The sequence below is a fragment of the Heterodontus francisci genome, chromosome 26, assembly GCF_036365525.1.
Source record: "Heterodontus francisci isolate sHetFra1 chromosome 26, sHetFra1.hap1, whole genome shotgun sequence".
Taxonomy (NCBI): domain Eukaryota; kingdom Metazoa; phylum Chordata; class Chondrichthyes; order Heterodontiformes; family Heterodontidae; genus Heterodontus; species Heterodontus francisci.
Window position 1 is genome coordinate 60,739,091 of NC_090396.1, and position 20,036 is coordinate 60,759,126.

General features: G+C 47.9%; 1 protein-coding gene across 1 annotated transcript in view; it reads left to right on the plus strand.

The window, feature by feature from the left end:
• The window catches only part of LOC137384384 (dynein axonemal heavy chain 17-like), a 1,056,876-nt gene that overhangs the window by 787,619 nt on the left and 249,221 nt on the right, over nt 1-20,036 (plus strand). Inside the window, exon 56 of the mRNA XM_068058353.1 lies at nt 17,152-17,313. Within this exon, the coding sequence (XP_067914454.1) occupies nt 17,152-17,313 (162 nt within the window). The remainder of the gene's footprint in view (nt 1-17,151; nt 17,314-20,036) is intronic.

The window sequence follows — 20,036 nt, forward strand, 5'->3', positions numbered from 1 at the left end:
CAGCAAATAAGGCCAAATATTGCAGAAATGGTATAAAGACAGAGTTAAAGGCTCTTTATCTGAATGTGCACAGCATTCATAACAAAATGTTAAACAATTGTTAGCACAGGTAGAAATAAATACGTATGACCTGATAGCCATTACAGAGATATGGGACTGAATTTTACCGGCCACCCTGACGTTGGGGGCATGGCAGGGAGGGGCCGGAAAATGTGTCTGGGAGAGGCCCGCCACGCTCCCAACGCTGGGAAGGCCCCACACCATATTACAGATGGCAGGGAGGCCTCAGGGTGGCCCCCCTGACGCTCAGTGACGGGAACCAATTTCAATATTCAAATCGCTATTTACCTTGCTGCATTATGCATCCCGCTGCCTCTTTGTAAACTGTTTTGCATATTCCGGTGAACAGGCATCTCTCACATGCCTTCCCGTTCCCAACTGTTAAAAGCAGGCAGAACAGAAGTTGCAGTGCTCGGAGCCTGCAAAGGTTTGTCCTGCGAGACGGGTCTCAGCTCTGCATGCATGTGTCCGTAGGTGGGAGGGGGATGGCATTACCGGGGATACAACTCTGCAGAAATGAAGGGAGGTAGGAGGGGGGGATGGTAATCCAGGGGGCAGAACTCTGCAGGCATGAAGGGAGGTGGGGGGATGGTATTACTGGGGCACAACGCTGCATACATGTGGCGAGGTGGATGGGCGAGTGCATTAAAGGAGGCACAACTCTGCAGGCATAAAGAAAGCAACTGCGGACCCTCTCTCCATAAAGGGGGGCACTCTGCGCCATTGAATGTGTGAGTGAAAGAGCAATGGCACTGCAGGAACCCTCTGTGTGGGGACAGTGCAATAAATGGTAGGCTTTTAAAGGTAATCTAGCTGCTGGGCCATTCAATGCAGATGCTACAATCTTAATGTGGTCATACAGTGCCATTCTTTGTGGAAGCTAAGATGGGCAATGCCATGCCACAACACATAGTTGGTGCATGAAAGCACCTGATGTACCAGTCATCATCAATCTTTGCCCTGTTAGGTACCTTTGAAGAAGTGGAGGAACTGAGTTTAATTGCAACTTGGAGATGGGGATGGTGCACCCTATATTCATTGATCCGCTTGTCGCGCCGTGGGCAAAACCAAGAGGCAGGTGCATGCCACATAAAAGCCCCCGCTCGTGAGCAGCAGCAGCCTCCAAGGCGAATCTGGCACTATAGATCACCACACATCTGCAGGTCCCATATGACATACCTGCAGATGTCTGAGCGCCAGTGTCAGAGGCGACTGCGGATGTCGAGAGACGTGGTGACACATCTCTGTGCCCTACTCAATGATGAACTGCAGCTGATGGACTTCATTGGACATCCTATGCTTGTGGCCCTCAAAGTGACAATGACTCTTAACTTCTACACCTCTGCATCATTTCAGTGACCAACCGGCGACCTATATGAGGTCACACAGTCAGCAGTGCACCGCTGCATCAGGGAGGTCACCAATGCCCTGTACCGGAGGGCCGGTGACTATGTCCGCTTCAGGATGGACCCTGAGAGCCAGACCCAGAGGGCCATCAGTTTTGGCTCCATCGCTGGATTCCCACAGGTGCAAAGTGTTATAGACTGCACCCATGTGGCCATCAAAGTTCCCACCGGGTGACCAGCTGCATACATAAACTGAAAGGGCTTCCACTCGCTCAACAAGATGCTAGCATGTGACCACCCTAAGCACTTTAAGCAAATCTGTGCCTGCTTTCCCCAGGCAGCTGCCTTGATGCCTTCATCCTGCGCCAGTCCCAGGTGCCCTTGCTCGTCACTAAACTGGCTCAGATGGAGGGGTGGCTTCTTGGAAACAAGGGTTACCCCTTGCAGACATGGCTCCTGACCTCAGTGAGAAACCCCACCACTGATGCAGAGGAGAGATACAATGCCATCCATGGAGCTACAAGAGCCACCATTGAGCAGGCGATCAGCATGCTGAAAATGAGCTTCCGCTGCCTGGATAGATCGGGTGGTGCCCTGCAGTACGAACCGGAAAGGGTAGCCCCTATCATTGCTGTTTGCTGTGCTCTGCACAACTACGCACTCAGCGGAGGGGAGGCCTTGCAGGATGAGGAGGGACATGAGCAGGACTCATCCTCGGACAATGAGGACGCTGAGGACTTACAGCAGGAAAGGTGGATGGGAGGACAGAGAGCATCCAGGCGCTGCATGCAGGGCGAGCAGTGAGCAAGGGATGCACGGCAATGCCTTATTGATCAACGGTTCTCCTCGTCATATAGACCACCATGTGCTTTGCAAGCCACATAGCACCCTCATTCACCTGTTGTGCAGTAGTTCACATCTGCAACATCTTTGTCTCCACCATTACTGGCAGGAGCAGACTGAGCAGACTTTTACTGCATTCGTGGAGATGCACATGAGTAATGCTGGCATGGCAATGATGCTATTCCATACATTGGCAGTTCTGAAAGGCCAACGATGTAACGGGAGGAGACACGATCAGTACATGCTGGCACACTTCATTCACACAGTAAAAATGACATACATGTTAATGAAGAACATTTTGTGAATTAACTTTTAACAGTGTTGTGTCACCTGTGCAGACCCATTTGTGTCATGGTGTTTTTTAAAAATGCTTGCGAGTGCTCCTTTGTGGTACCACCTCTGCGCTAGCAGCCTGACTGGAGGAAGGCTGCTAATCAGATTGCCCTTTGGCTGTGGATGACTTTGGCGTTCGTCCTCTGTGCACACGAGGCCTGGAGGGCCCTGGCTGGCTGGAAGAATCCTGCGTCAGCGCAGAACTCTCCTTAGACGTTGTGGCTGCTGGAGCATGACTCACTGGTGGAGGTGCAGAGAGGCCGGCGTCCAGATTGTGGATCTGCTGGCCTCAGCAAGGGATTGCAGATCAGTGCGTATTAATGGAATCTGGCTCACCAAGAGGGCCGCCGGTGTCTCAATGGATGAAACCATGCACTCAATTGCCTGGGACATGGCAACTGTCATGGCCTGGATGGACTCCCCCATTGTCCGCTCAAGACTGCGCATGTAACATCTCCACCAGATGTTGCCATGACTGCTCCTGCAGCTTCAGCATGCTCTGTGCTGCCGATAACAGAGGGTCATCAGTAGCCTGGGGCTCAATATGGTCCTGCCCACTCACAGCTTCCGACTATCAGGGGCCTCGGCTATCTCAGCCCCAGTCAGCCTCTTGGGTGCATGTGCAGTGCTCTCACCAGCTTGTAACGCAGACTCTATGGCCGACCGGATTTCCACCGAGGTGACAGTATCTGCGCTAGTGGAAGGTGCAGGAGTGTCATGGGACACTGCTTCCTCTGAGGATGTCTCTTCCTTTGAGGTGTGGGAGGAGCCCTGGGCCGCCGGGTCGATTCGGAGCATTGACCTGCAAGACACAATGAGAAGAGCACACTGTCAGTCTTAATGGTGCCATGTAACGATTATGGCAGCATTGTCTCAAACAATAATATTTTCACAGTCATCATTCTGTATATCAAGTGGCTGTATGGTCACCCAAGACCCCGAGCTCTACGTCACCGAATGAACGGTCCACATGAATCGATGCCAGTTCCAGGGCCTCCTCCTCAGCTTGTGTGAGCTTTTGCAGATCTGGCACTCTTCCACCAGTTTGACTAGCCTCCCGAACATTGTGGGCCCTCTTTGCCTGGAGGAGTAAGGAGGCAGGTATTAAGCATGGCAGATCAACAACACGACACATGTCACAAGAGGGGTGCTGGGCCCAAAGGTGGGGAAGGCTCGGTGTGTACTACTGAGTAAACTACTCATGTAGGTACCATGCTCTGAGCAGCAGACAAGGGTGGGTTCTTTCATACTTTCATCCATTCATGTCACGACATTCCTCCCTGCCCAACCTCCCTATCTTTAGCATGGCAGTGGCACACATGTGCCACTCTGTATGGGGACACCCAGTGTCAGTGGGGCCATGATACAAAGTGTCACTTGCTTTTGCAGTGCGCAGCAAATCATTCATCCTCTTCTGGCATTGCACCCAGTCACACCGGATGGCCCCACTGCGACTAACCTCCTCTGCCACCTCCAGCCAGGCTGCCTTGATCAGGGAGGAGGGCCTCTTCTTACCATCACTGGAGAAAAGAAGCTCCTGCCTTGCCTGCACAGCCTGGAGGAGAGTGAGCAGGGAGGCATCGCAGAACCGGGGGGACACCCTGGAGTGCCCCTCTGCCATCCTCGGATTTTTGAATGGTCCAGAAAATCAAAAGGTTATTCCACAGTCAAACACTGCATTAACTTCTGGCTGCGAGTTTCTTCTGCAGGTTTTAAAACTAATGCAGGTCTGGCTGCCCTTTAAATAGGGCCCCAGAACCTGCTCCTCAGCTGACCCAACGCTGATCACGGCGCAGAAAATCCTGCCCCCTCCACACCATTGGGTTGGGGGGGGCATGCATCGCGTATATGTTAATGAGCCACTGGGCTAAGCCCATGGTTGCAAGGTGACCAAGGCTGGAACCTGAATATTGAACGGGATTCGACATTTTGAAAAGACAGGAATCTAGGAAAAGGTGATGGGGTAGCTTTGTTAATTAAAGATGTCAATGAATACAGTAGCGAGAGATGACCTTAGCTTGGAAGAGCAAGATGTAGGATGGAATTTTATGCTCTCCACCGCGGTTGGTTTGGAGGCAGAGAGAGCACAAAATTGGATGGGATGATGGCAGGGTGGGACTCCGCCGCAATCCCCCTTCTGCCAATTGAGGCCCTTAACTGGGTAATTAACCCCAAATTAAGTGCCTCTTCCTGCTGCAGCTGCAATTACCCATGTGGTGGGCAGCCCTGTCACTGCATGGGAAGCACGACACGAAAACCCGTGAGGGCTGCTTCCCAGCTCCGGTGGGGGGGGTTGGGGAGGGCCCCCCTCTGCCCTTGCTGCCTCTCCCCCTCCCCCGCGACACCCATCCAGCGAGACCCCTCCCAGCTTGACCTACCTGAGGCCTGACGCCAGTGATACTCCTCAACCTCCAGTAGATGCAGCTATAGCAGAAGCCATTGCCTCTGCAATGGTGCTGCAGCTGCCGGCCTCTGATTGGCCGTCAGCTCTGCAAGACTGGGACTTCTGGCAACGAGATCCTAAATCCTATGGGAGGCTCACTGTTGTCCAAGTTAAGTGCCTCATTGGCATTAAATTTGGCTGGGCCTTCTGCAGAAGAGGCAATGCGGGGATTTCGGTATTTGTTTCCTCCGACATCGAGACCCCTGCTGCCAGCTAAAATTTCCTGTATAGCATCCACTTGGGTAGAGACAAAAATTAAGAAAGGTAAGAGGGCACTGTGAGAGCAGTTTATAGGGCCACTGACAGTTGCTACACTCTAGGACAGAGTATAGAGGAAGGAATAAATGGGGCGTGTAAGAAAGGTTACCGCAATAGTCGTGAGTAGTTTTAATCTACATGTAGATTGGACGAATCAGATTGGCAAAGGTAGCCTGGAAAATGAACTCACAGAGTGTATTCAGGACAATTTCTTAGGGCAGTATGTTCTAGAACCAACTAAGGCGCAGGCTTTCGAGACCTGGTCACGTGCAATGAGACAGGAGTAATCAGTAATATCATGGCAAAGGAGCCTCTAGGCGACAGCAATCATAACATGATCGAATGTCACGTTCAGTTTGAAGGGTCTAAGAATAGTGTTTTAAACCTAAATAAAGGTAATTAGAAGAGTATGAAGGCAGAGCCAACTGGGAAACTAGGTTAAAAGGTAGGACAGTCAAGATACAGTGGAAGACTTTTAAAGAGATATTTAATAACTCCCAGCAAAGATTTATCCCAGTGAGAAATAAAGATTCTTTGAGAAGGATACATCATCTGTCGCTAAATAAGGGAATTTAGGATAGTATCAAATTAAAAGAAACATTTGTACAAATCTGCAAAGATTAGTGGTAGGTCAAAAGATTGGACAGATTTTAAGAACCAGTAAAGAATGACGAAAAAATAATTAAGAGGGAGAAAGTAGAGTATGAGAGAAAACTAGCTAGTAACATGAAAACAGATAGCAAGAGTTTCTACAAGCATTTAAATAGGAAAAGAGTAACTAAAGCTAGTGTTGGTACTCTGGAGAGTGAGTCTGGGGAACCGATAATGGAAAACAAGGAAATGGTGGAGGCATTGAACAGGTATTTTGTGTCTGTTTTCACTGCAGAAGACTTCAAAAACCTGCCAAAGATACTTGAAAATCAAGAGGTGAAAGGGAGGGAGGAATTTAAACAATCACCATCACCAGGGAAAAGGTGCTGGGAAAACTATTAGACCTAAAGGCTACAAGGCCCCAGGACCAGATGGCCTGCATCCTAGGGTCTTAAAAGAAGTGGCTGCAGAGATAGTAGAGGCTTTGGTTATAATCTTCCAAAATTCTTTAGATTCTGGTAGGGTCGCAAGGAGATTGGAAAACAGCAAATGTAACACCCTTATTCAAGAAAGGAGGGAGAAAGATAGCAGGAAACTGTAGGCCAGTTAGCCTAACATCTGTCATAGGGAAATTACCATAATCCATTATTGAGAAAGTTGTAGCAGGATACTTAGAAAATCATAATGGGATCAAAGTCAACATGGTTTTGTGAAAGGGAAATTGTGTTTAAGTAATTTATTAGAGTTCTTCGAGGAAGTAACAAGCAAGGTGGATAAAGGGCAACCTGTAGTTTTTTTTTATTCGTTCAAGTGATGTGGGTGTCACTATCTAGGCCAGCATTTATTGCCCATCCCTAGTTGCCTTGAGAAGGTGGTGGTGAGGTGCCTTCTTGAACCACTGCAGTCCATGTGGTGTGGTGTATTTAAATTTCCAAAAGGCATTTGATAAAGTGCCACATCAAAAGTTACCACACAAGAGCACATCGTGTATGGAATAACATATTAGCATGAATAAAGGAATGGTTAGGTAACAGGAAGCAGAGAGTAGAGATAAATGGGTTTTTTTCAGGTTGGCAAGCTGTAACTTGTGGAGTGCCACACGGAGTGCTGCGCCTCAACTATTTAGAACTTAAATGAAGACTTGGATGAAGGGACCGAATGTGTGGTAGCTAAATTTGCTGATGACACCAGGATAGGAAGGAAAGTAAGTTGTCAAGAGGTGGTAAAGAGTCTACAAAAGGATATAGATAGGTTAAGTGAGTGGGCAAAAATTTGGCAGATGGAGTATAATGTGGGAAAATGTGAACTTGTCTACTTTGGCAGGAAGAATAGAAAAGCTGTATACTATTTAAATGAAGAGAGATTACAGAACTTGGTGGTACAGAGGGGTTCTGGGTGTCCTGGTACATGAATCACAAAAGGTTAGTATGCAGGCACAGCAAGTGATTAGGAAGGCAAATGGAATGTTGGCATTTATTGCAAGGGGAATCAAGTATAAAAGTACGGAAGTTTTACTGCAGCTATACAGGACCTTTGTGCGACCACATCTGGAGTACCGTGTACAGTTTTGGTCTCCTTATTTGAAAAAGCATATAATTGCATTAGAAGCAGTTCAGAGAATGTTCACTCGACTAATTACAAAGATGAAGGGCTTATCTGATGAAGAAAGGTTGAATAGGTGGTCTTATACCCATTGGAATTTAGAAGAATGAAAAGTGATCTTATTGAAACATATAAGATCCTGAGGGGACTTGATAGAGTGGATACCAGGAGGATGTTTCCTCTTGTGGGGGACATTGGAACTAAGGGACAGAGTTTAAGAATAAGAGGTCTCCCTTTTAAGACCGTGATGAGGAGAATTTTTTTTCTCAAAGGGTCGTTAGTCTGTGCAATTTTCTTACCCAGAAAACAGTGGAGGCTGGGTCATTGAATTTATTCAAGGCTAAGTTAGATAGATTTTTGATGGGCAAGGGAGTCAAGGGTTATGGGGGACAGACAGGAAAGTGGAGTTGAGACCACAACCAGATCAGCCATGATCTTATCAAATGGCGGAGCAGGCTCGGAGGGCCGAATGGCCTACTCCTTCTCCTAAGTCCTATGTTCCTATCCTTTGTTCAAATCATTAGGCTTCATTGTCTGAAAGTTATGTGCCATTATGCCTTAATTGTGAGATGCTGACCTCCCCTTTCCACCTTAGGGCTATGCCAATGTGACCATAGCCTCATTAACATGCCACTGTGATGAGAGCCCTCATTAACATATGTTTTTCCATGGGCACAAGCGCGCATTACAACTGGATAGAAGGCGGTAGAATTCATGCCTGAAAGTAAGTCTTCATTACATTCTCAGTGAGTGGACATCACGGTGGCTGGAAATAGGTAATTATGAGGTTGTCTCTTGCCTCTTTTGTACGTCTCTCAACCTGTCTGGCCTCCAGTGCTATGACTTCAACATCCATTGCTGCTGGCCCCTCTCCCTCCTCTGCATCCGCATCATCGATGGATGAGTGCCACTCAGGTATCTCATCATCATGTGCCTCCCCCCCCACCACATCCCACTGCAGTGCTGGACCATCACGATATGCAAGACCCTCACTGGGACATATTGCAGGGCCCCACCAGATCGATTTAGGCAGTGGAACCTCATCTTCAGTAGCCCAGTGGCCTGCTCGATGGTCGCCCGGGTGGAGCCATGGCAATTGTTGTACCTCTCGTCCACTGCATTGCGAGGGTTGCTCATAGGCGTGAGAAGCCAAGTCTTCAACGGATACTCCTTGTCCATGGAAATTCATCCCTGAAGGTGAGCTGGGAGCCTGAAAAGCTACAGCACCTGGGACTGTCGAAGTGTGTAAGCATCATGGCTGCTTCTTGGGAAGTGGGCGCAAACCCGCAGGAAATGCTTCCGGTGGTTGCAGACCAGTTGAACATTCATGGAATGGAAGCCCTTCCTGTTGATGAAGGCTGCTGGCTGTCCATGGGAGCCTTCACCTGCGTACAATCTATCACACCTTGCAGCCGGGGAAATCCAGCTGTGGCCCCGAATCCAATGGCCCTCTCTGCCTGACTGTCAGGGTCAGTCCGGTAGTGCACATTGTGGCCAGCCCTCTTGAATAGAGCATTGGTCACCTCCTTGATGCAGCGGTAGGCTGCTGTCTGTGAGACCCCACACATGTCCCTGGTGGATCCCTGGAAAGATCCAGGGCCAATGGCATGGATGACCCCCGAATCTCATAAGTCACAACTCATTTTGCAGCATGGTGCATAAATCGGTGACTGGACCCTGGGGAGCTATTGTCTTCATTGAAAAAGGCGCTAAGACATTTGGAGTAGCTGATCCTAGCCTGTACACTCTGTGGCGAATGTGCACCCTTCTTAGCCTGGCAGGCTGCTCTTGCTCTCGTCATGGAGCTTCAGGGACAGGTGCAGTTGCGTCTTGGCTCTCCCTCTGTCGGAGGTGCCACATCATGCCACAGGGGTCCAAGAATACAGGGTGTATGAGACCCATGCATGATGACCTGTAGGCCTGCAGATCACTATTGATGAAGAGGCAACCCAGCCTTGGCATCTGAGCATTAGGCAATTCCCTCAGTGGAGTCCCTGATGGACCTAAGAGTCTAACCTTGCTGATGATCCACCTCTGTTCCAGCGGTTTGACCAAACAGCCAATTCATACAGCTGTTTGTTAATTGAATGCAGTCCCCCTACACCCACTCTGGTTCTTACAGAGCATCCAGACCCCGAACCTCCTTGCAGAGCCCCTGAGACCTCGAGCCCCCTTGCAGAGCCCCAAGACCCCAAACACCCTTACAGAGTCCACACCAACACAGTCCGTCCGACAATGGCCTCTGAACCCATCCTCTTCCGCTATGCTCAGGACTCCTTCCCCACCATGACAATATGGCCTCTCGCCTCACTGCTGCCAAGTTTTAATGAACATGAACCTGAAGGCATGTGAGTTCCGCCCACTGTTCACACAATTGAGATCCTATCATTAAATTGCAATTAATTATACTTAAATGCATTTCAAAGAGCTGCTCAACAATTTAAAATTGTTCCCCATTACATCAGGGCGTCAATGCCGCCATGGTGCTTTCCATACTGACAAATCGACGGCACGACACTGGATTTCTGGGCGGATGCTTCCAAACCGATTCTCTGTCCTCCCACGCCACTTTTCCTGCTTGAAATAGCCACACAAGATTCTGCCCATGGGCTGAATTTAATGGTGCCGGCGGTGTTCCCTGTGCTGGGCCAAAAAGGCCAGGGGAATCCTGCATTGGCCCTTCAGAGTCCCCACCCCCACCACACGTCTACGGTGCCAGGACAATTAAGAGCCCAGCGCCGAGATCCCTGTCCCTTTAAAGATATGGATCACAGCTCCATGTGCTGCTGGCCAATCACAGGGCCAGAGCTCAGTAGGCTCAGCAGCACCTTGGACCCTGGACTAGAGGAAAGTGAGGCAGGGTCGCTAAGGCCAGTCCGGTAGTCCCAGCGATAGCGGGGGGTGGCAGTGGTGGAGGGTGGGCATTGAGTACAGGTGGAGGGTGTTCCAGGCAGGTGGGTTGCTTGATGGTGGAGGCCCTCTGCGTGCCACAGATTGCCCACAGAGGAAGGCCCTCCCCCACAAAGCCAGCAGGGAGGTCGCCTTGTTTCACTGGGTGAGGTCCTTACAAGGCGGAGGCCCCCACGCCACCCCCGCCGCGGACCTCATGCTAGCAGCGATGGGACGAAGCATTGAAGTGGCTGTTAATCAGCCTCTTAAGGCCTGAATTTGCCTCAGAGAGGGAAGGTTGTCATTGGCCTATCCCACCCCAAATAAATTGCAGTGCGCAGGGAAGGCGACGGGCCCTCTGCACCCCTCCTCCCGTAGCAATTCTATGGACTCCCCCTCCCCGCACCCCCCCCCACACCCCGCCTCCTGGCCTGTCTCTGTGGGTGCACATAAAATTCAGTCCCATGCACATCAAAAAACATGCTGCCACACAGAATGTCATAGAGCAGACCATTGGTGCATAGAAATCACTTCCGCTGCCTGAACCACTCTGGAGGAGCCCTGCAGCACTCAGCAGAGCAGCTGTCAAGCTTCATGGTGTTCTGCTGCATGCTGCACAACCTCGCTATCATCCGGCCACAGCCCTTGCCTCCAAGCTATACGGCGAGCAGCTGAGGAGCAGGAGGAAGAGGAAGGGAGGAGGCGATATGACCAGACCCTTTCCAGCTGGGCTGTCTGTGAACAACTAATCCTGCTATCAAATAAAAACAAGAAATGCTGGAAATATTCAGCAGGCCTGGCAGCATCTGTGGAGAGAGAGGCAGAGTTAACGTTTCAGGTCAGTGACCCTTCTTCAGAACTAGCATATTTGCTAGTTCTGAAGAAGGGTCACTGACCTGAAACGTTAACTCTGCTTCTCTCTCCACAGATGCTGCCAGGCCTGCTGAATATTTCCAGCATTTCTTGTTTTTATTTCAGATTTCCAGCATCCGCAGTATTTTGCTTTTATAATCCTGCTATGATACCAGTAAACACAATCTCTATTCACCATTGACTGATCGTCCTACATCTTACCTTCCCTGTCACTGACCATCACAACATCCGCTTGGCTAGAATGCAAAAATATGGGAATGGTAGCACAGTAGTAATATTACAGGACAAGAAATCCAGAGGCCTGGACTAATGCTTCAGAGAGGTGAGTTCAAATTCCGCCATGGCAGCTGGTGGAATCTAAATTCAATTAATTTTTAAAAATCTGGAATAAAGAGCTCATCTCAGTAATGGCAACCAAGAAACTACTGGATTGTCATAAAAATCATCGCTTTCACGAATGCCCTTTTAAGGAAGAAAATCTGCAATCCTTACCGGGTCTGGCCGACATGTGGTTCCAGACCCACAGCAATGTGGTTTACTGAAATCTGCCCTCTGAAATGGCCTAGAAAGCTACTCAGTTGTTTCAAACCACTGTAGAAAAGTTGAATAAGAATAAAATCGGATGGACCACCAGGCATTGACCGAGGCACTGAAAACGACAAAGGCACATACTGCCCAGTCGACCCTACAAGGTCCTCCTCCATAATACCTGGGGACTTATGCCAAAATTGGGAGAACTGTCCCATAGACTAGTCAAGCAATTCCTTGACATAGTCATACTCAACGAATCATACCCAGACACCTCCATCAACATCCCAGGATATATCCTGTCCCATCGGCAGGACAACCCACCAGAGGTTGCAGCACAGAGGTAAACAATCGGGAAGGAGAGGCCCTGGGAATCCTCAGGATTGACTCCGGATCCAATGACGTCTTATGGCATCAGGTCAAACATGGGCTGATTACCACCTACCGCGCAACTCCATCCCCCCCCTTCATGTTGAATACCATTTGGAAGATGTGCTGAGGGTAGCTAGGGCACAGAATGTACTCTGGGTGGGGGACTTCAATGTCCATCACCAACAGCAGCTCTGTAGCACCACTATTGATTGGGCTGGCCTAGTCCTATAGGACCTATCTGCCAGACTGGGCCTACGGCAGGAGGTGAGAAAACCGACAAGAGGGAAAACTCTATTTGGCCTTGCCCTCACCAAACTACCTGTTGCAGATGCATCTATCCATGACAGTATTGGTAGAAGTGGCCACCACACAGACCTTGTGTAGAAGAAGTCCCGTCTTCATACTGAGGATACTATTCATTGTGTTGTGTGGTATTACCACCGTGCTAAATGTGATTAATTCAGAACAGATCTACCAGCTAAAAACTGTGGATCCAAGAAGTGCTGTGGGTCATCTGCAGCAGCAGAATTGTATTCAACCACAATCTGTAACCTTATGGCCCGGCATATCCCTCACTCTACCATTACAATCAAGTCAGGGGATCAACCCCGGTTCAATCAGCAGTGCAAGAGCGCATGCAATGAGTGGCACCAGGCATACCTAAAAATGAGGCGCTAACCTGGTGAAGCTAGGATAACATGCATGCTAAGCAGTGGAAGCAGCATGTGATGGATAGACCAAAGTGATCCCACAACTAATGGATCAACTCACAGCTCTGCAGTCCTGCCACATCCAACCGGAGGAGGAGGCTCCACAAATATTCCCATTCTCAATATGGGGGAGCCCACTGTGTCAGTGCAAAAGACAAAGCTGAAGCAGTTGCAACCATCTTCCGCAAGAATGTTGAGTGGATAATCGATCTTGGCCTCATCCTGAGGTCCTCAGCATCACAAATACCAGTCTTCAGCCAATTTGATTCACTCCACATGATAGCAAGCAACGGCTGAAGGCACTGAATACAACAAAGACAATGGGCCCTGACAACATCCCAGCTGTAGTACTGAAGACCTGTGTTCCAGAACTAGTCATGCCACTAGCCAGGCTATTCCAGTTCAGCTAAAACACTGGCATCTACCCAACAATGTAGAAAATTAACAGGTTTGTCCTGCCCACAAAAAGCGCGACATATCCAATCCAGCCAATTACTGCCCCATAAGTCTAAATCATCAAGAAAGTGATGGAAGCTGCCATTGACAGTGCTATCAAGTAGCACCTACTTGGCAATAACCTTCTCACTGATGCTAAGTTTGGGTTCCACCGGGGCCACTCGGCTCTAGACTGCGTTACAGCCTTGGTCCAAACAGGGACAAAAGACCTGAATTCCAGAGATGAAGTGAGAGTTACTGCCCTTGACATCAAGGCACTATTTGACCAAGTGTGGCATCAAGGAGCCCTAGCAAAATTGAAGTCAATGGGAAAGCTTTCCACTGGTTGGAGTGATACTTAGCACAAAGAAAGATGGTTGTGGTTGTTGAAGGCCAATCATTTCAGTCTCATGACAGCACTGCAGGAGTTCCTCAGGGTAATGTCGTAAGCCAACCATCTTCAGCTGCTTCATCGATGAGCTTCCCTGTATCATAAGGTTAGAAATGGGGATGTCCGCTAATGATTGCAATATTTAGTACCTTTCGCATCTCCTCAGATACTGAAGCAGTCCACGCCCGCATGCAGCAAGACCTGGACAACATTCACTTTTGGGCTGATAATTGGCAAGTAGCATTTGTGCCACACAAGTGCCAGGCTATAATCATCTCATACAAGACAGAACTTAACCATCTCCCCTTCACATTCAACAGCATGACCACAAACTTAACTGGATCAACCATATAAATACTGTGCCTAAAAAAGTAGATGAGAGGCTGGGAATGCTACGGTGAGTAACTCACCTCCTGAATTCCCAAAGCCTGTCTGCCATCTGTAACGCCCAAGTCAGGAGTGTGATGGCATACTCTCCACTTGCTTGGATGAGTGCAGCTCCAACAACACTCAAGAAGCTCGACGCCATTCCAGACAAAGCAGCTCACTTGATCGGCACCCTCATCCACCACCTTAAACTTTCACTCCCTCCACCGCTGGCGCACAGTGGCAGCAGTGTGTACCATCTACAAGATGTACTGCAGCAACATGCCAAACATCCTTCAACAGCACTTTCCAAACCCACGACCTCTACCACTCGAAGAACAAGAGCAGCAGGCACATGGAAGGACCATCACCTGCAATTTAATACAGAGAAGTGTGAGGTGATGCATTTTCACCAAAGGGATAGGGAGAGGCAATGTAGACTAAATGATACAGTTATAAAGAGTGTACATGGACAGAGGGACCTGAAGGTTCATGTGCATGGACCTTTGAAGATGACATACTGAGAGAGTAGTTACCAAAGCTCATGGAATCTTGGCTTTCATAAATAGAAGTATTGAGTACAAAAGCAAGGAAATTATTCTAAACTTTGATAAAGCTCTGGTTAGGCCTGCGTCCAGTTTTGGTCATCACACTTTAGGAAGGATATGAGGGTTCTAGAGAGGGCACAAAGGAGATTTGCAGAATGGTTCCAGAGATGAGGGATTTTAGCTACAAGGTTAAGCTGGAGAAGCTGGGATTGTTCTCCTTGGAGCAAAGAAGATTGAGATGTAAAAGATTATGACAAATTTGGATAGGGTAGACAAAGAAAAGCTGTTCCCATTGGCTGAAGGACTAGGGGACACCGATTTAAGTTTTTGGGCAAGAGATACAGGGGAATCTGAGGAAGAACTTATTTACTCAATGAGTGGTAACGACCTGGAAGTCGCTGCCTATGAGGGCGGTGGAAGCGGAGACAATCAATGATTTCAAAAGGAAATTGGATGGCCACAAGGGAAATAAACTTTCAGGGATACGGGGATAGTAGGGTAGCAAGATCATTTAGAGACCCCAGGGGGTGGTTGTCCCTGCCCTTTGCAAGTCGCCCCAGGCCCAATTGAGGGTTCCATGCTCAGGGTTATGAGCTGTGACGAACAGCAGAACCAATGAATTTTCAGTGGTGATGGCAGAAGAGCTAGAACCTCGAGCAACAACAGGTGCTTACAGGTGGAAGATCCTTTGGGAAGAGGATTTGTGTTTCCTTTAAAGCACACATGAGGAAGCCAACGGGAAATCAACACATGTACTTTTTCCGTGGTCATATTGCTCATTTCTCATGGACGTTAAACAATGAGAGGCTGTTATGAGTAACTGAAGGGGAAAGCACAGGACTGTGAGGTGTGGAGAAATGAGCAGAGTACCTGCCCTACTTTGGTGATAGAGCAGCGGAATGGAACAGATTGGATTACTCTGCAGAGAGCTAGTATGGACTCGATGGGCTGAATGGCCTCCTCCTGTGCCATAATGACTCTGTGACATTTGCAAGTGCCCATCCAAGCTACATACTATCCTGACTTGGAACTATATTGCCATTCTTCCACTGTTGTTGGGTCAAAAACCTGGAACTCCCTCTTTAAAAACACTGTGGGTGTACCTACACCACATAGTGTGCAGTGGTTCAAGGAGACGGCTCACCACCACCTTCTCAAGGGCAATTCACGATGAGCAACAAATGTGAGCCTTGCAAGTGATGCTCACATCCCATAACCGAATAAAAAAAGCACAAAACAAACATTCCAAACAAAATTTATAAATGAAAGCATGCCATATTGCATACAAACATCAACTAATCACCCTTGTACATTCTTTTATTGCCTGTCTTCCATGTTCCTTTGCCTATCCTAGTGCTCCTGTGCAGTGCTACCCAAGTGGCTGCAGCATGGCTGGTGGATGGCTGAGGAGCAGACCGCACATGGCCTTGGAGGACAATCACATGCAGCTCTGGGCTTGGGAGATACAGTGCCATGCAAATGACTTTTTTCACTTTTGGTCAGATTCTAAATAAGAACCAAGCCACATTTTTCCAAAAACATAAACAAAAATGTAACCAAACCTGTCTGCCTAAGCAACTGGCTAAATGGCAGAAAGAAATATGAATGAAGTTCTTTTTAGACTTGTAGGCTATATTGAACATTTTGTGTGAATCTATGTAAAGCTACCGATTATCCTTTTAAATTTACATTTTTGGATATAATGGGCTGAATTTTCCCAGCCCTTTCGAGATGGACAGGTCGGCAGGAGGGCTGGCAGTATGGCGAGGGAAAGGAGTCCAACATTATATCACAGCTGCCATGGGTAAACCCTGGCAACATCCAAGAGGGTTCCTGGGAGTGGGAGGGTGGGGGGGCTCCTTGATGGGCACTCTATGGTGCACAGAGGAGTCCCCTGGCAGCAATGGCTGCCCCCATGCCTAAATCGCTGCTGCTGGAATGACCCCCACCTCCAACCACTGGGGCTGCCTGCCTGGACCCAGCTTCCTCAGAAAAACTTATGTCTTCGAGGGGCCTCATCAGTTAGGTGCCCCCCCCACCCCACATCTTGTGCTGAGCCTCTGATTGGGCTGGTAGTGCTGGGATCAGGCTGCCATCCTCAATAGGACGTCAGCCCTGGCGGCAGCCTGTTATTTGGCTGCTGCCAGCAAAATGCCACCCAGGGTCCCACAGCCCACTAGAGCAGGGTCAGCTCCTGCTTTCGACCCCAGTGGCGGGACTTGATCCTCTCAACACAATTAAGCCCAATGACTCAAATATTTCTGATCTCTTCATAATGTTCTGTCTAATTCTATGCAAATAAATATGAAACTATAAAGAGAGAAAGCAAAAATATGAAGTTTTTTTTCATATTTGGTTTTTTTGAATGAGGATAATAGCATCAGTAATAAAACAAATGTTAAAATTATGAATGCATTAATATGCAATTAAAATCTATATTAACTGAGATTAAAATTTTAACCACAATTTAATCTTGATAAGTTTTTTTAATTGCTGGACAACTCACAAATTACAGTCGTGCTTTTTCTTTTTAAAGGTGTCAAAGGTTTTCTTGATTTTGCAGGTTGTTCTGTGTTTTTCACCTGTGGGCTCAATTCTACGAATACGTGCTCGAAAGTTTCCTGCTTTGGTAAACTGCACATCTATAGACTGGTTCCATGAATGGCCAGAAGAAGCTTTGATATCCGTCAGTAAGCGTTTCCTTGAGGATACTGGGGGTATTGAGGTAAGAAAATTTAGTAGTTTTTATTTTTATGTAACCGACCTCACCCTCTCCATCACTCCAACTGAATCTGATGGTGCAAAGGGTCAGCATTCTATTTGATGCTCAGCTGAACTTCAAACTCCCTGTTGCATCCATTACCAAAACAGCTACTTCCATCACCACAACATTGTAGATCTCTCCCTTATCTCAGTTGTCAGCACAGAGTGATTGAAGGACAGAGAGCATTGTGAACTGAGTGCAACAGTTGAGAATTTGGTGCAAGTGGGACTCTTTGGTAATTGCTCTGCATGAGTAATGTTTGACTAAAATTTAGTTTAATTTCTTCGTTTTTAGCTTAAATTTTTGAATTTATCTTAGCACTTTAAAAGAAACTGCAAGTTAGTCAGCACTTAATAGAAACTGCCTGTCAATGGCTGTAAGTGATTGCCTGACTGGGTGCTAATTACTGTGAGCAGGAAGCTGAGTCAGCAGGTGTTTTTAAATTCATTCCTGGGATGTGGGCATTGCTGGCTAGGCCAGCATTTATTGCCCATCCCTAATTGCCTTTGAGAAGGTGGTAGTGAGCTGCCTTCTTGAACTGCTGTAGTCTTTGGGATGTAGGTACACCCACAGTGCCATTAGGAAGGGAGTGCCAGGATTTTGACCCGGCGACAGTGAAGGAACGGCGATATAGTTCCAAGTCAGGATGGTATGTGGCTTGGAGGGTAACTTGCAGATGGTGGTGTTCCCATGCATCTTCTGCCCTTGTCCTTCTAGGTGGTAGAGGTCGCTGGTTTGGAAGGTGCTGCCGAAGGAGCCTTGGTGGGTTGCTGCAGTGCATCTTGTAGATGGTACATACTGCTGCCACTGTGCATCGGTGGTGAAGAGAGTGAATGTTTAAGGTGGTGAATGGGGTGCCAATCAAGCGGGCTGCTTTGTCCTGGATGGTGTCAAGCTTCTTGAGTGTTGTTGGAGCTTCCCCTATCCAGGCAAATGGAGTGTATTCCATCACACTCCTGACTTGTGCCTTGTAGATGGCGAACAGGCTTTGGGGAGTCAAGAGGTGAGTCGCTCGCAGCAGAATTCCCAGCCTCTGACCTGCTTTTGTAGCCATAGTATTTATGTGGCTGGTCCAGTTCAGTTTCTGGTCAATGATAGCCCCTAGGATGTTGATAGTGTGGAATCTTTGCGATGGTAATGCCATTGAATGTCAAGGAGAGATGATTAGATTCTCTCTTGTTTGAGATGGTTGTTGCCTGGCACTTGTGTGGCGCGAATGTTACTTCCCACTTATCAGCCCAAGCCTGGATATTGTCCAGGTCTTGCTGCAATTCTACATAGACTGCTTCAGTATCTGAGGAGTCACGAATGATGCTGAACATTGTGCAATCATCTGACCTTATGATTGAAGGAAGTTCATTGATGAAGCAGTTGAAGATGGTTGGGCCTCGGACACTACCCTGAGGAACTCCTGCAGTGATGCCCTGGAGCTCAGATGATTGACCTCCAACAACCACAACCATCTTCCTTTGCGCTAGGTATGACTCCAACCAGTGAAGAGTTTTCCCCCCGATTCCCATTGACTCCAGTTTTGCTAGGGCTCCTTGATGCCATACTCGGTCAAATGCTGCCTTGATGTCAAGGGCAGTCACTCTCACCTCACCTCACCTCTTGAGTTCAGCTCTTTTGTCTATGTTTGAACCAAGGCTATAATAAGCTGAGTGGTCCTGGCAGAACCCAAACTGAGTGTCACTGAGCAGGTTATTGCTAAGCAAGTGCCTCTTCATAGCATTGTTGACGACACCTTCCATCACTTTGCTGATGATTGAGAGTAGACTGATGGGGCGGTAATTGGCCAGATTGGACTTGTCTTGCTTTTTGTGTACAGGACATACCTGGGCAATTTTCCACATTTCCGGGTAGATGCCAGTGTTGTAGGTACACTGGAACAGCTTGGCTAGGGACGTGGCAAGTTCTGGAGCACTGGTCTTCAGTACTATTGCTGGAATATTGTCTGGGCCAATCACCTTTGAAGTATCCAGTGCCTTCAGTCGTTTCTTGATAACACGCGGAGTGAATCGAATTGGTTGAAGACAGGCATCTGTGATGCTGGGGACTTCAGGAGGAGGCCGAGATGGATCATCAACTTGGCTCTTCTGGCTCAAGGTTGTTGCAAACGCATCACACTTCTCTTTTGCACTGATAAGCTGGGCTGCTCCATCATCCTTATTTTCATTCACGATATCACTGTTGTCAATTTTCAAGGGGCCCACATCACCTGACCACAATTTTTACTGTTGATTTTGATATCCCTTGCAAATTTTGTCATACTTTATTTTTGTAGCGCTTTTTCTTCATTTTGTCACCCTTTGCTGTTCTTTGCATCTCTCTCATTTGCTAGGAACTGTGCTATTTTTTGTATTTTTGTATCCATGCCCTTTTAATTTTATGTCCTCCAATCCCTTTCTTTGGCAAGTAAGAAGTGATGAAAGGTGACAGACCTGAAACGTTAACTCTGCTTATCTCTCTACAGATGCTGCCTTACCTGCTGAGTATTTCCAGCACTTTCTTTTTTACATCTGCTGCAGATGTGTTCATTCTGGACAGTATCACTGTCCACAAACTCCCACATCCTGCAGTCCAGACACACAATCTACTCTATCATATTAGTCTATGTTACTTATATCTTTTTTTAGCTTTCTTATAAGATTCTTTCTTTACTACACACTAAGGGCTGGATTTTA